This window comes from Neophocaena asiaeorientalis, unplaced genomic scaffold (genome assembly GCF_003031525.2).
Source record: "Neophocaena asiaeorientalis asiaeorientalis breed wild unplaced genomic scaffold, Neophocaena_asiaeorientalis_V1.1 scaffold129, whole genome shotgun sequence".
NCBI lineage: Eukaryota > Metazoa > Chordata > Mammalia > Artiodactyla > Phocoenidae > Neophocaena > Neophocaena asiaeorientalis.
The window spans coordinates 4,067,843-4,084,647 of NW_020172446.1; the positions used below are offsets into that span (position 1 = coordinate 4,067,843).

At 48.2% G+C, this 16,805-nt stretch overlaps 2 protein-coding genes across 2 annotated transcripts in view; one reads left to right on the forward strand and one right to left on the reverse strand.

Moving 5' to 3' along the window:
- The window catches only part of SEZ6 (seizure related 6 homolog), a 99,684-nt gene that overhangs the window by 77,382 nt on the left and 5,497 nt on the right, over window positions 1-16,805 (reverse strand). The gene's annotated exons all lie outside the window — the stretch shown is intronic.
- Window positions 768-13,156, forward strand: PIPOX (pipecolic acid and sarcosine oxidase). The gene is made up of 8 exons (XM_024737292.1): window positions 768-951; window positions 2,156-2,304; window positions 8,751-8,964; window positions 9,245-9,427; window positions 9,933-10,079; window positions 10,440-10,598; window positions 11,187-11,262; window positions 11,561-13,156. Exons 1-8 carry the CDS (start codon window positions 838-840, stop codon window positions 11,689-11,691), a joined length of 1,173 nt encoding a protein of 390 aa, XP_024593060.1. The 5' UTR covers window positions 768-837; the 3' UTR covers window positions 11,692-13,156.

Here is a 16,805-nt window from a genome sequence, read left to right on the forward strand (position 1 = left end):
TCCTGCGCTCTAGAGCCCGCGAGCCACACCTACTGAGCCCGCGTGCCACAACTACTGAGCCCGCGTGCCACAACTACTGAAGCCCACACGCCTAGAGCCCATGCTCTGCAACAAGAGAAGCCACGGCAATGAGAAGCCAGTGCACCGCAATGAAGAGTAGCCCCTGCTTGCCGCAACTAGAGAAAGCCTGTGCACAGCAACAAAGACCCGACGCAGCCAAAAAAAAAAAAAAAAAGAATTAGGCCTTACAAATCCCAGCTCTGTCCCACATGCATGCAAGAGTACTCATTTAGCACACTGCCCTGCACAGAGGGAGCCCTCACTCCAGGGGCCCACACACCCTAGGCAGATGCCTGGTCTGTACCCTCTAGAATCTCCAAAGGAAATCAGGCTGGAGAGAGGGAGGCCAGCAGGGGGAGGCAGCATTCCGGGTGCCCAGCTTGGTCTAGGAGGCATTGAAATTCCAGGGCCGAAGGCCTGAGACAAAGATCATAATGAGACAGGAAGGTGGCATAGGAAGGATCCATTTGCATGACAATAATTGAGCCAAGAATAGAAAGCTAGAGGGATGCAAGGGTGAGGCTGGCAGCTGAGCCGGGCTAAACCTCACAAATCATACTACCCAGCTCTGCTCTGCAGGGGAGGCGGGGGCTCAGCCCTGTGCCAGGTTTTGGGGGTTGGGAGGAGTGGGTAGAAGGACAGGGCCCAGGGAATTGTGGGAATGCTGGCCAGGTTGGACTTTGCTTTACTCCTCCTCCTTCAGGCTGGAGCCCGCCTCCGCTTGCCTTCTCCTTTGTATGTGGTCTCTGAGGCTGTAGGGCTAACTCAGTGGGCAGGATGGCTGCTCAGAAAGATCTCTATGACGCCATTGTGATCGGGGCAGGCATCCAGGGCTGCTTCACTGCGTACCACCTGGCCAAACACAGGAAGAGGGTCCTCCTGCTGGAGCAGGTACCGTGTCCCCTCTGCACTCCTGACCTCAGGGACTGTCCCTTTCTCCTCCCCCAAGAGGGTTTTCTGTGGGGTGAAGGCCAAAGGGCCTGATCTTCACAAATTCTATGCAATTTGTAGCTTAGCTGCCTGGTGTGTTTCATGACAATGCAAAGAAAGTTCCACCCTCCCTAAGACCCAGTTTGGATTTCTAGGCACATTTCCTCCTCTTGCTGCCTCCCAAATCCTGCTCTTGACCAAGAAGCACCCCAGACCCCATTCTCTTCTTTCTTCCCACCCAGTCTCTTCTGTGCCAAAATGGTTGCCCTGGCCCAGAAAAGTAATCAGTTCTGCTTTGGGTAACCTTAAATAGAGATAATTTGCCTAGAGGGAAAGGCTGATTTGTCAGTCTAGGAGGTAGGATTCTTCCCTGCATATTTCTGGCCTCTCACCCTGGAACCCAGCAGAGGCTTCTGTTTTTTCTGCCACCTCTGGATAATAGCAGCCTCCTTGTTTGATACACAGGAAATAAGACTTAGGTATTTTTTTTTCTTTATAGAAAAGTGACCCCATGAAGTGCAGTCTACTGGCCACTGTACATATGCCTGGGCCCTGTATATCTGCAGCCTTCCCGAGGCAGGTGCACCCAGCCCACCTTCCAAAGGTTTCTACCCTCCCATTCTGCCTAAATCTATCCAGGCTGGTTTTGGTTTATTCTTCTTGGTAATGAGCTGGATTGGTTAGAAACCTTTTTCATTTCTCTATCAGTTTTCTCAAAGCCTGAGGGATTCCTGGTCCAACCTTTCAGGAAACACTCCATCTTTTGCTAAATCTCAACATGGTTCTCTTGTCCTGAGCAATCTGAAACTACAGAGAAAGAGTCAGCATCAGTTTTCTTGTGCATAAAAATGAGAAGCCTAGACTAGAATGATCTCAAAGGTTCTTTCTGCTTCTCCATGAGTCTAAGTGGGGCAAGGTTGCAGCAGGATGACTGAAGACTAACTCACAGAGGGACTTCGGGAAGTGAATGATGTTAGCAAAAAGGATGCCTGAGTTAGAGCTACTGAAGAAATTCTATCCTGAAGCCAAGTCAGTAACTTGGCCACAAAGGGAGACTGTATGGAAATATTTGAAGAGTAAGTGTTCCTCGTTGACAGCACATGATGAGTGGGCTCCGAAAGGGGAGGGGTGACAGCTGCAGTTGTCTCTTGTCCTCCTTCTCCAGTTCTTCCTCCCGCACTCCCGAGGAAGTTCCCATGGGCAAAGCCGGATAATCCGAAGGGCGTACCCTGAAGACTTCTACACCCAGATGATGGCTGAGTGCTACCAGATATGGGCCCAGCTGGAGCATGAGGCGGGAACCCGATTATACAGGTTGGGTTGGTGGGGGAGAATTCCTTGGATCATGGGGCTCAGCACCTGGGGGTGCTTTTACTATGCAAGAGGGCGGTGCCAGGAATACTTGACATGCAACGGAGGGACACGAGGCCTCCAGAAGTGCCAGACACGTGGAAGCATTCTGCTTGCTGTCATCATGGTCACCTGACAGGTCCAGCTGGCTCTAGACAGTCTCTGAGTTCCAGGGCTGGGGTTAGACCATGTGTCCAAGGCTTGCAGAGGTTGTTTGGGGAAAACTGCTGAAAAGACACTGGGCAGATGCTCAGAGCTGGAGTTTGTATCTACATCTCCGTGGAACCGTCAGAGAACCTCTCAGGGCAGGGATTGAAATAGAGGAGAAGGCCTCTGCTTGATTCTTTATATTCCTACTAGTATCACAAACTTTCATGCTGGGTCCTCTCCCCCAGAACAACCCTTATAAATCCATTTCGTTCTCTGAATACCTCCTCCCATAGGAGCAAATGGGGATGGCTCCTCAGGCTGCATTGCTGACCAGGGAGTGAGCCTGCAGCTATTTCTCTGTTGCCTGCATGGCCTTCTCTGACCCTTAAGGCCCCCCCCCCCCACCCCTCACTGACCTTTCAAATATTCATGGGGAAGAAGGCAGACAACCCAGGAGGCAAAGAGAACTTTTACCAACCATGCTACCATCCCTCCCGCCTTCTCTGTGGCTCTTAACTGAACTTCCTACAAAACCACTGCTCTACCCTACAGGGTGGCAGTTATTTTAATGGCCAGGAACCAAGAGGTTACTGTTCTGTTGCAAAAACACCATTAACTTAAGAACAAAGTAAAATCCATTATGCAAATACAGCTAGGGCAGCTAATTACAGATTTATTCCAGAGGCAGCTAATACACCCAGCACCCAAATAAAGGAGCATGTCTTGCTGAGGCGTGGCCTGGCAAAGGGACCTCTCTCTGTCAGCCATCTGTGAATACTGCTGAGTATCTTGTGCTAAAAGAACTGCTGAGGCCTTAGAGGGCACACTTCATCCCAACAGACAAGGAGGCAACTAGAAGATGTTTGGAAAGTGTCTGGAATCTTTCAGAGGGGAGACAATTCTGGAGTCAGACAGGCTTGAATTTGACTTTGTGCTCTACCTCTTACCAGCTGTGTGACCTTGGAAAAGTTTCTGTACCTCTCTGCGCCTCATTTTTCTCACAGGGCTTTGTGAGGATTAAATGAGACTCTTGGCACTATGCCTAGCACTTTTGAATAAATGGCAGTTCCTGCCACTTATTCTGGGTCAGCTGTATCCTATCTCCATTGAGCAAGGGGGGAAGAAAGGCAGAAGGAGACAGATGGGATGCAGCAACCATGGACATCGAGGGGAAGGGCTGCTGGAGAGAGGGAAAGGGACCCTTGGATAGGAGAATCTCATAATCTCACAATCCCTCTCTTTGGCAGGAGGACAGGAATTTGGAAGGGCTTTGGAACCAGGCAGGGCTGGCTCTAGATATCATCTTGCTCTGACATATTTAGCTGTGTGGTTTGGAGCAAGCTGTCTAACCTCTGTGAGACTCAGTTTTCTCATCTGTAAAGTAGGGGTAATAATATCTATTTCCTGTGTCTGTTGTGAGGATAAAGTTTGTAAAGGGCTTGCAATAGTACCTGACAAATCATCATCATCATTATCATTATCACTGCGTGTTTTAGTGCTTAGAATGAGAAACTAAGGCTGTTCTAAAAGTACTTGATCCATGTTAACTCATTTAATTCTCCCCACAAACTCATGAGAGGGTTGCTACTGAGTAGTCAGGGTCTTAACCTGTAGTGCAAGTCACAGAGTTACTCAACTTTCAGTCTAGAACAGGGTTTGTCAAACTTTTTCTGTGAATGGCCACATAGTCTTACAGGCTTTGCAGGCCATATGGTCTCTATTGCAACAATTCAACTCTGCCAGCAACTCAACTGTGCCATTGTGAAAGCAGCCACAGATAATATGTAAACAAATGGGCATGGCTGGGTTCCAATAAAACTTTATTTATGGACACAAATTTCAGATAATTTTCATGTCATGAAATATTCTTCGGGACTTCCCTGGTGGTCCAGTGGTTAAGAACCCGCCTTCCAATGCAGGGGACGTGGGTTCGATCCCTGGTAAGGGAACTAAGATCCCACATGCTGCAGGGCAACTAAGCCCGCGTGCCACAACTAGAGAGCCCGTTTGCCGCAACTACAGAGCCCACATGCTCTGGAGCCTGCATGCTACAACTAGAGAGAAGCCCGTGTGCCACAATGAAAGATCCCACGTGCCACAACTAAGACCTGATGCAGCCAAAAATAAACAAACAAACAAATAGATATTAAAAAAAGAAATATTCTTCTTTTGCTTTTTATCAACCATTTTAAATTGTAAAAACCATCTTGGCTTGTGGGACAGACAAAAACAGGTGATTTGGCCCCTGGGTCATCGCTTGCTGGCTCCTGATTTAGGAAATACCACAAACTGGTTACCTTGTCCATCCCCTGTTTCCAAACAAGTTCATGCCTAAATCATCCCAGGTCAGAAGGCTGCTAACATACATTTAAAGACTGGGACATATCATAGCTCCTCTTAAAAGACTATCCCTATGCTTCACAGCCCCAATTATGGAAAATGAAGAGTAAAGTGAATGTTCTTTGAAAAATCTTTGAAGTTCTATACAGTGCTAGGCATTATTATTGTTGTATTATTAGCAAGCCCTTTCTTATGGCCAACCGAATTTACTCAGGCACACTGATTTATTTGGTTCTTTTACTTAGTAGAGACACAGAACAGATACTTCCTATTCTAATTCCTTTAGCTTTTGTTCCTGATCCTGATTTTCTTAATGATTCATTAGCTGTGTGATTCTTATTCTCCTAGGTTCTTCTGGAAGAACCAGCACAATATCATAATTGCACTGACAGATATGAACATATTAACTTAATGATATTTGATGATGATTTAAAAAAAAAAACCTTCAGGAGTTGACAGGGTGGTTGTCCAATTCTCTTCATTCTGTTCTGCTGCTTCCTGTGACAGTGGCATACTAAATATGGGTGGCTCAGGATATTTGCATATATTCTGGGAACAGACGATGACACATGTGTCAGATCACAAGGTCTGAATCTTTTGTGATGTGTACAGCCAGGATGCTGATACCAAGAGCAAATCCCAGCTCTGTGGCCCATCTCTTTCCTGCCCCACCTTCTCCCTTTGAGTCCTACTATCTAGCTCCTGACCCGGGCTGCCCCTGCTTAGCTGACAATATCAGACAAGATCACAGCCATAGGCAGTACAGCTGCTGCCAGAACCTGGTGGCCCCCTGCGCAGCTGCGGCTTCCTGTGTCTGCAAAGTGTCTGGCTTGTCAGCCACATCCCCTCCCTGGAGCAGTCTTTGTTAACCAATTCCACCTCGGCCCACTGAACAGAAGATGAAATGCCAAGAGCTCCTCCCAAACCAACACAGACAGCAGCCATTACCAAGTCCCTGTTGGAGTCCCTTCCCCAAGGTGACTCTGAGAGCTGGCTTTCCTGGCACTTTTAACCCAGAGCGGGGAAAGCTGGAGCTTGGGATGGGAGATGGCAGATGCAGGGAGAGCTGTCTGCCCCTCCCAAATCCTCCCCACTCCATCCTGCCTCCTGTCCTGCTATAGTAATTGGTGGAAATCCCTCATCACCAACTCCCTACATCATGTCTGAGGCTTTAGTTGGGCCATAGAGAAGTCAACAAGGCCCTTGGGAGGAATCTTCGATTATCTCTTCCTAGGGCTGGATCCAGCTACGGTTGGGAGGAAGGCACAGTTAGTACCAAATGCTCTGAAGGTGTTCTGGGACTTGGGAGCTGCACTCTTTCCAGGGATCCCCAGCACCCCAGCCTCACTACAAGGTGCCATCTTTCTAGACCAGCCCTGACCGCTCATTTCTTGGTCTTTTTTTTTTTTCTTCCTGCAATGCCCTTGTCCCTTCTCACCCTCCTCCTCCCCAAACTTCGTAGCCTGGATCTGAGCAGAAAAAGAGGAAAGGGAGGCCCAGAGCATAGGGGTGAGAAATTGATGCAGAATGAGCAGACTGTTTATTGGGATCTAGGAAAAGCCATTAAGAAAATAAGTACTTAAATGATTTTCAATCTGCGCATGGAAGTCATCTATCTTCATACTGGGGGAAAAAGGCCCGTTCTCCGATCCCGGTTTTGATTGACTGCTTTCCAGTTCTCTAAGCATCTCTCACAGGAGCCTCTCACCTATTTCCCATAATGACAGGCCTTTGCATTTCCAGGCAGTGTTTTACATTTATTTCCGATTTGCTCATAATGGTCAAAAATCTCTCTCCGATCCAAGGCATTTCTCTGGCAGTGCATGGTTTCCCTCAGGCCAAATGGTTCAGCTGTGATCCACGGAAAATGAGAATTTCCCAAACGCACCTCCGGACTAGGGGAGGGTCCAGCATCACAAATTCAGATGGAAAATTTCCCGCTGTTAGATCAATATCTGGGCTGAGAAATAAATGCCACAGGGGCAGAGAGCTGGAGCAAAATGATTACAATTGGCACAATTACATTCACCAGCAGAATCAACTTGCTGATTACTCCTAGGGATAGGGAGCTCCCGCTTCATCCACCGCAGGACGGCTTGGGAATTAGAACATCACTCAGCATTTCATAATTCGACAGATTTGCCCGTTGCTTTGGCGTGAGTTCATTTCCTCCATATAGTACATTCCTGAAAGAGTTCTTATTTCAAGGAAAGAAGGAAGGAAGGAAGGGAAGAAGGGAGAAAGGAAGGGAAGGAAGGGAAAGTAACTAAATCTCAGAGTATGTGAGAGACCAAGGCTAGTATATTGCAGGCAGAGGTTAGAATATGCTGCTCTGGAATTTCCGGGCCAGGGATCTGACATTGTGACTGCTAAGATGAGGTCTTTCCCAGAATTCTACACAGCTACAACCTCATCAGGTACAAAGGGCTCAAGAACGTACGCTTGGGTGACTTAATTATCCTGTTGACCAAGGAGTTTGCTAGGCAAATCTTCATTAACTGAGAACCAATCTGAAGTTCTTTTGGGGCCACAGGAAAAAGACAGTCTGCTGGCTGGTGGGGATTTCTACAGCATCTTTCCTCTGTTGAGCTTTGAAGAGGCAGAAGCGTTCACTGCTTTCTCACCAGTGGTGAATGCTGGGTAGGTGGGGGCCATGGCAAATGGATTGGGCATGCTGCGTGGCTCTGTGTACTGACACTGGCCCCAGGGCACGCTGTGTCCCTACCCCCTCCCAATCTTCTCTTTAATCCCCCCAACCAGATAATGTGGGATTTGGAAGCATGTAATATCCATGAGACTCCATTACAGGCTATTACGAGCTTTATATACAGTACCTGGGGGATGTGTCAGGCTGATGCTTGTCACTGTGGCTGCTGAAACCGAGAGGGACTACAGGAATGGTCCCAAGGGCCAAAGTGACCCTTCTATTGTTTTGATCAGTTACCCCCAAAAGGGAGCTCTGATCTCTTGTGACATAGAGATGGAAAGCGTTAAAAGAGAAACAGCTCTCATTCTCTTATGGTGGAAGAAACACAGAGGGATGTATAGGGAGAAACAAAAACACTGAATTGCTGAATTAATTGCTGGAGTCCTAAGAGGCCATCTCACCTGCTGGGGTTTCTGCATGAGGGCACTATTGGCATTTGGGTGGGATCTTCCTGAGCATTGCAGGTTTAGCATCCCTGGCCCCTGCCCACCAAATGTGAGTGGCAACCCCCAGGCATTGTGACAAGCAAAAAAATGATCCATACCATTTCCACAACTCCCCTGGTGTGGAACCACCAATAGTCCAACAGTCATGTGTTACAGAGGAGGAATCTGGGATCAGCGAGCAATCAGACCAAGGTCACAGAGGGGATGCCGGGACTGGGTCCAGGGCCAGAGCTCCCAACTTAGGACCCTTTCCACAAAACAGGCAGCCTCTGAGAAGGAACTGAGAGATAGAGTACAAGAAGAGACAAAACATTATATGACAAGAAAAAGGAAGAGGGAAAAGAAACAGCAGGGAGTTGGGGAGGGGAAAAGGGATAAAGAATTGAGATCAAAACAGTGAGTGGGGTCAGGGGACTGGAGGAAAGGGAAGAAATCTTATCAAGTTCATTGAACATTTACCACCTTCTAGGTGTGGAGATAAAAGAGGACTTAGGATCTCTGACCTCAAGGGCAGGATGGATCCTGATGAGGGAAGATGGAGGGATAAGCAAACCAATAGTGAGAGCCAAGGGCAGACTTGGGGATGGGCTAGAAACCAGCGCAACAATACTGGACTGTTACAACAGAATGTAGGTGTCTTTGCCTGTTTTTTGAATGTGAGGCCAGGACTCCCCTTGATGCCTGGTCTGGGCCCCTTGCTGAAAAATGACAGAGAAGGCCCAGGGCCCAGACGCAGACTCTCACTCAAGTGTCTTTTTTTTTTATAGGCAGACTGGACTACTGCTGCTGGGAATGAAGGAGAATGCAGAATTAAAGATAATCCAGGCTACTCTGTCTAGGCAGGGAGTGGAACACCAGTGTCTTCCATCTGAGGAACTGAAGCTACGTTTCCCCAATATTCGGTTGGCCAGGGGAGAAGTGGGGCTCTTGGAAAAGTCTGGAGGAGTTCTCTATGCTGACAAGGCGCTCAGAGCCCTTCAGGTGATATCGTGCAGCATTAGGGGCACTGCAGCTCCTGCTCTGGGCATCCTGGGTCCCCATCAGCCATCCCCTGACCCCCAGTTGGATGACAGCCTTTGCCCTGCCAGCTTTAGTCTTGACTTTTTGGACTGGGCAGTTTTATATACCCTGCTAGGCCTCGACAATATGGGAGAGGAGGTCTAGATTCTGCCCTCTCTTTTCTGCACTCGATGAAGGATTCTTTGTCCAGGGTGAACCACATACATAACTGATTTGCCCTTTCCTGCTCCTGCCCTTTCAGGATGCAATTCAACAGCTAGGAGGCATAGTGCATGATGGAGAGAAGGTGATGGAGATAAAACCAGGGCTACTGGTCGTGGTGAAAACCAGCTGCAGGAGCTACCAAGCCAAGAGTTTGATCATCACAGCAGGTCCTTGGACCAACCGGCTCCTCCGTCCCCTGGGCATTGAGCTGCCTCTCCAGGTAAGGGGAGCTGGAAGCCTGAGAGGTGGTGCTTAAGAAGCCTTGGACCCAGATGGACTTGAGTCTTCCATCTGCCACTTGCTAGTGGATGACTTTGGGCAAATTTCATTCACCTTCACCTCACTTAGCCTCAATTTTATAACCTGTAAAATGGGGACTAGGGCTGTTGGAGAATTAAATTAAATCATATATATATATATATATATATAAACCTAAGGAGATGGCCTGGCCTATAGTAAGCACTCAATAAACATGAGGTATTATTAACTCCTGGATAGAGAGAGAAGTAGGCTGGATGCAGTTTTGGGAGAAGATTAAGAATAGGGGAAGAGCCAGATTCAGCAATTTTTATGCATCATAACATAATGTAACATGTAAATGACATGAGAATTGAGTGAAACAAAGATGGGTGAGTTAATCAGGGCATCTGGGCTTATATTAAAGGGCTACGGGACCCCAGAAATGCTTTCTCCCTTCATTTCCCACTTCTTCTTCCTGCTCCAAGACCCTGCGGATCAACGTGTGTTACTGGCGAGAGAAGGTTCCTGGAAGCTATGGTGTGTCCCAGGCCTTTCCATGCTTCCTGGGCTTCGGCCTGGCTCCTTACCACATCTATGGATTGCCCTCCGGAGAGTACCCAGGGCTGATGAAGGTGAGTGGAGAGGCCGAGAGAAGGCTAATAGGGGCCCAGGCAGATTTGGGGCAGCTATTCTAACTTTGCTCTCACCAGACTCCCTCGGATCCCAGTGGGCAGGAGCAGGAACGGACCTCACTATTCACTATGCGCAACACAAGATCCCTGGCTGTCCTGGAGCCCTTCCTTTGCAATCATAGGGTTGGCGGGGGAATGGAGAGCTAGGCAAACTCATGTGGCAACAAACAGCATCTGTCAGGACTGGGGAAGGCTGGGATGATGGATGGGGTGCCTTCTGTGTACAACCTGCCCCCTGGGTTGGGGGTGGTGTGCAGGAGGCCAGCCATCCCAGCTCACACTGCTCTGATTGGGAGCCAGGTCTGCTATCACCACGGCAACAATGCAGATCCTGAGGAGCGGGACTGCCCTGCAGCTTTCTCAGACATCCAAGACGTCCACATCCTGAGCTGCTTTGTCAGAGATCACTTACCTAACTTAGAGCCTGAGCCTGCTGTTATGGAGCACTGCATGTACACGGTAAGGGTGTGGGCAACTGGGCCAGGCTCTCTTGCAGTCCTGGAGAACAGGGGAATGAGACAGACTGGCCTTGTGCTGCTCAGGCTGGACTCTACCTGACCCCTGACACAGTATGTGACTTGAAACAAATGAGCTCATTCCTGCGGGTCAGTTCACCTCCACCAGAGAGGGCCCACTAGAGGTTATTCGTATTCTTTTTCATTAGGAAACTAGGCATACGTCTGGCAGTCCTTCACTATGTTTCCCAGAAGAGCTCTAAAAGAGTTTTTGGCAAGATGTTCTAGTTGAGCAGGCCTTAGGGACAAAGAGAAGAGACAGATGTCACCAGGGCCTGAGGCGTCTTCGCTAAAGTTACTTTACACGCATTAACTGAGCACCTACTGTGTTCACAGCTCTACACGAGAAGAGACAGATGGACAAATGAGAAAGACTGGCGTACCCTAGGGCACTGGCATGCAGAAAGCATTCCTGTGCCCCATTCCTATTCTTTCTGGAAAGAAATCCAGCTGAGTCTCCTCCCTTCTGAGCCTGCAATTCTTCTTCCTCCCTCTATCCTCAAAGGACACAGGTGTGATTGTTTCTTTCTAGAACACCCCCGATGAGCACTTCATTCTTGATCGACACCCAAAGTACGACAACATTGTCATTGGTGCTGGATTCTCTGGTGAGCCTGAGCAAGGGAAGACGGGGTGCCTTAAAGATGACCCACCTCAGTGCCAGGCAAAATGGTGTTTTTCATGCTTTTAGTTGGACAGAGAGGGGCCAAAGCATAGACCTTGAGTGTATAAGGGGGTTAAGAGGGGCTATCAGAGAAGAAAGGGTTCTCATGGTGGGAGGCAACTTCCAGCTTTGGGATGCGACCAATGGGGAGGTTAGCTCTATCTGGGGACTGTGTAGGGGATGTCCAGGGAGTCCAGTACCTGTCTCTGAGGATGCCTGACCACCTGTTCTCCTTTCCCTAGGGCATGGGTTTAAGCTGTCCCCTGTTGTGGGGAAGATCCTGTATGAATTAAGCATGAAATTAATGCCATCCTATGACTTGACACCTTTTCGAATCAGCCGCTTCCCCCGCCTGGGCAAAGCCCACATCTGACTGGCCAGCTGCTTCCCTTCTGTGCAAAGGAGCTCGGAACAAAGCCCTCTTCTGGGAAAGACTTCTCAGAGGAAGGAAGTGTCTGTGAGATGTTATCCTTTTTTCTTGCCCCTCTTCAGTTCCTCATAAACACCAGCTGATCGAATTTACCTTCTTTCCCTAGCCAGCTCCCCAATCCCACACTTTTTTTGCTTCAGAAGTTCAATCAGATATTCTATGATCACAGAGTATAGCAAGGACCTTAAAGCTGGATGTCTCAATAAGGAGGGGGCATAAGGACTGGCTCAGGAGACCAAAGCAGTTGTTAAAATTCTCTTCACGGGGGCATTTGGGATAGATTTGACTAAGGCTGCCTGGGGGAGAGTAAATAAGATGATCTGTAGACCACTAAGGCCCTTGGCATTCCTGTTCATAAAACTAGAGCCACCCTCTATCACAAACTCCTGTAAAATTTGGCTCATCTTGGGTGCACAGTAAATGTTTGTTGCAAAAAAATGTGTTGAACAAACAGATAAGTAAATGACTGCATTGCATGAAAGCCTGTGGTGGGCTTTATTTTCCAAGTGACCTTATTTCTTATAGACTTTAACTGTCTAAATTAGCACCACAGAATCCATTACCCCAGGACTCCTTGGGGTCTTTATCCCCTCAGTGCACCACACCCTCTTTCTCTGGATTCTTTGTTTGGTTCTCATCCTCTCTCTGGTTCTATAAAGATGCTCAGCTCCCCAGTCTCTCATTAAGGTGTATTGTCAGGTCTTTATGAAGATGGAGCTGTTCTACCAGAAAGGAAGAGAGAGACACACTCGCTTAGAAACCCTGTTCAATGTTTGAATGTTAAATGTGCCATTTTATTATCATTAGGATTGCTCCCACTTAATGAAACGGCATTAACACCCAGTCGGCTGGCCTCCTTGCACTAATTGCTTTGGAAGGAAACAGGCTCATAACTGCCCCAGGGTGGGTGGAGGGGTGAGAGGTGTAAATAGAGACTCAAGCAAGGCTGAGTGCACTCAGATGAAACCCAAGCAGGAGCATTTCTAGACAGGGCCAGTTTGACCCAAAAGAACAGGAGTTAAAGTGCTCCGGGGAGAAAAAAACTGGAACTGGGTGGGGTGGAAATGTTCGAAGGAATCGCTGAGAGGGGAAGAGTGGGAAATGGAAATAAGAGTAAAAATATTCCCAAAGGAAATAACAACACAGAGGAAGTTACTCTTCAATTGCCTTATAGGCCTAGGCACATGGGTTAGTACTGATTTCTCCTGGGAATTATAAAAGCCAGCCAATCCTGTCAACCCCACGCCAAGTCTGCTTTCTGGGTGCTCTCACTTAGTTCCCCGAACCACAGCCTCTGTAAAGTGGGAATAATCCTATCTGTAAAATGGGAATAATACTATTGATACATTCCATGGATCAACCTTGAAGACATAATGCTAAATAAAATAATCCAGACATAAAAGGACAAGTATTGTATGATTCCACTTGTGTGAGCTACCTAGAGTAGTCAAATTCATAGAGACAGAAAGTAGAATGGTGCTTGCCAGGGGCTGGAGGGAGGGGGGAATAAGGAGTTACTGTTTAATGGGCACAGAGTTTCAGTTTGGGAAGATAAAAAAGTTCTGGAGACGGACGGTGGTGATGGCTGTACAACACTGTGAATGTACTTAATGCCACTCAACTGTACACCTAAAGCGGTTAAGATGGTACATTGTACGTTATGTATACTTTACCGTAATAAACAAAAAGGGAATAATAATACTGACCAGCGCTACAGGAGTGTGTGAGGATCCAATAAGATCACTCATTCATTCATTCATTCAACACACAAATATTTGTTGAGTTCTGCTGTGTGCCAGGCACTGTGCTAGGCATGGTGGATGTATCTGTGAACAAAACAGAAATCTCTACTCTTGTGGTGTTTACAGTTCAGTGAGGAGAGGACATGTTAATAATACGTATAAATAAATTGTATTGTACATTAGAGGGTGACAAGTGCAGTGGGGATAAAACAGAGCAGAATGGGGAAGGTAGAGGATGCTGGGGGAGGGGCTGCCCTTTTCAATGGTGGTCAGGGTAGGACTCATTGAGGAGGAGGCATTTGAGCAGACTTGGAGGAGAGGGAGTGTACCATGCAGATACCTGGAGGTCTGTAAGAGAATGTGGTAAATTGTAAAGCAAGGTATTGTGTTATTACTGAGAGAGAGAAAAATGCGGTACAGAGAGGGATCAGTGTAAGATCCTGCCAGCTCCCAAGCTGGCAAAGTTGGGGAGGAAGGATGTTGGGAACCTCTCTCTCCCTCTCATTCCATGGCTGCCCGCAGCTCCCTCTGCTCCTGCTTCTCTCAGTGCCACCCTCCTCCCCCAGCCAGCTGCAGCTCCCCTTCCAAAATATCCAGTCTTATTCAGCTTGCCGGTGACAGCTAAAGGAGGGGACAAGTGTCTAGAGGAGGCTGAGAAAGGACAAGTGGGGGATGCTGACAAGCCCTGCCTGGGCTGGCAAAGTCTCTTTAGAAATGAGCCAGTGTGTCCTAGAAACAGAGTGCAAGCAAGGGCAGGGGCAGGGGCGTGTGGGGTGGGACGGGTGTGTGTGGGAGGGATGAGGTCAGGGAAGAGTGGAGAGAAACAGGAATTGGATAAGAAGAGACTGGCAATGTGCAGGCCAAGAAGGCAGGTGAGGACCTGCAGGGATGCTGCACACAACCCAAGTGGGAGGAACTGAGCATTTCTTACTGAGCGTGGGATGGGGTCATAGAGGGGAAGAAGGGATGTAGGAAATAGAGTCTGTGGATATGGAGAAGAGGACTAGACATTGTAGATGGGCTCGGAGGACAACCTGAGGGTTTTGGTAACATTGAAGGATTTGCCAAGCAGACCCACCAGCGTTATCTCCCTGCCTACCTTCTGCTTGAGTGTGGCCAGGCATCCACTTTCAAGCCGACCCTACCTATCTTCAAGATGGAAGAAAATCAAAATAAATCGGGCAGGCAATAAGAGACCTCCGAAAGGGCAACTGGGGTCCTCACAGGCTGCAGGAAAGAGATAAGGGCAGCGAAGAGAAAGAGGCGGGCATGGTTGCCAACCAGACTAAGGAAAACAGAGGCAGGCTCAAAATAGATTGGGGTTGGGGGAGGGAGGAGAGGCAGCCCAGAAAAGAAGGGAAAGCAGAGGCAATCGATGCCATTGCGACTCTGACCCAATTCTTCATTTCTCAGCCTCATCATCTGAAAAATTAGGGGGTGATGGGGAAAAAGGGAAAGACTGAGGAGAGTCAGGGGAAAGTCATTTGAGGCCTAAGGCCTAGGCAATTGTGGGGTACAAGTCAGTAATCCCAATGTGAAAAAGAGGAGGTATATGGTGTAGTCGGTACGAGTTAAACACTAACCAGTTTGGTATCCCAGGACAGGTTTAAGAGCTTAAGGAGTGTGATTGTAACTTGGAATGAGGTTCACCTGTCTAGCAAGGTAAGTGGCAGCAACAAGGATGAGTTAATCTGGGGGTACTAGGCTGGAGTGACTTGATGCTTGCATTTAACTTCTCAAAAGAGTGATTAAAGAGAATTTGGTCATTGGATATTCTATTTCAGTGGTGGGCTTCCCATGCAGCAAGAGGGATTTAGGTTAGAACTCGGGGAATCCATCCCACTAAGTAGATTTGTGAGATATTAAAACATGTATATAGCACTGCTTAGGGTATTCTTTCCTTGGAAATCTTTAAAAACGAGAAGCCCACCTATTTGGGTCTGTATAGTCTTGCCTGAAGGCCAGGACCTCCCAACAAATCTCTGGAAGACTTCTGGCTAGAGAGGAGGTAGGGTCTGAGAAGAGATTCTGGGCAGGGAGAATGAATGTAAGCACCTCGGGGGAGAGGTGAGGCATAAGGCAGGCTGGATCCGTCAGGCAGGAAGAAGCAGCAGGGACAAGGGGCAGGAGTCTAACAAGCAGGGCCCAGTGGCATTTACATAACTTTGAATAATGAATAAGCCCAGCTCTGGGGCTCCTAGTCAACATGCCCATCTGCATCTTTATTAGGCTTTAGAAGTGATTCAGCTCCCTGCCCTTTCCCCCCAGCCCCTGCCCAGCCTGCCCCAAGCATCGGGTAGTTGATTGCTCATTATTTTAGACTAGATTTGTTTCACCAACATTCAGTGAGGCATGGAGTGGGGGACACAGGAGGGAGGAATAAATCCAAAAGGCAGGTGGAGTGGAGGGGTAGGGGAACGAACAGAAGCAGCAGCCACAGGAAGGCAGGCAGACGGCTGCGAGCTAGGAACGTGGGCATAATTCTCTGAAATGCTCCTGAGGCCAGCATCTTCAGGAGAGGAAGGTTTCTTAGATTCCCCAAAATGTGCTGGGTTCAAGTCCCACTCAATCCCCTGTTTCCCTTACATCTGTTGCCAAGCCCCCAGCAGGCTTCTCTCTCAGCTCCAGTGCAGTGCTGAGCCACTTGAGCAGCCAGATGAAAACTGCCCCCAGGGAAGTTCTCACTTTTTCCTGAAGCAGGAATTTTGCTATTTTCATGAAAAAAAAAAAAAAAATCTACTATGCTTTGCAAGGCCAGAACAGGCACCAGGCATATATTAGGGGAGAAAGTGATAGGAACAGGCCTACGTGGTATGTGAATTTGTAGAGAAGGGAATGCTTGTGTCCATAGAGAGTTTCAGCCCATCTGGAAAGAGAAGCCTGGAAAAGATGGGCAGCCCTCGACTCCTCCAGGTAGGCATATTAGGGCCAACTGCTCTGGTCTACTGGCAGGAGGCAGAAGAAGTATTTAAGAGCCTGGATGAGGAGTTGGCAGGAAACTGGTAGGGGGAAAGGTAGAGCACTTCTCAACCCTGGCTGCACATTAAAACCATCAAGAGAGCTTTAAAAAATATGATGCTTGGGCCCCACCCAAGGCCAATTAAATCAGAATCCCTGAGGGAGAAGGCCTTGGGCAAAGTAGTATTTCTTAAAAAGCTCCTCAATGATAGGACTTCTTTGGCGGTCCAGTCCTTCTACAGCAGGGGACATGGGTTCGATCCCTGGTTGGGGAACTAAGGTCCCGCGTGCCGCGCTGAGTGGCCAAAAAAACCCCTCCTCAATGTTGTTTGGATGCTGATTTGAACAAACTAACTT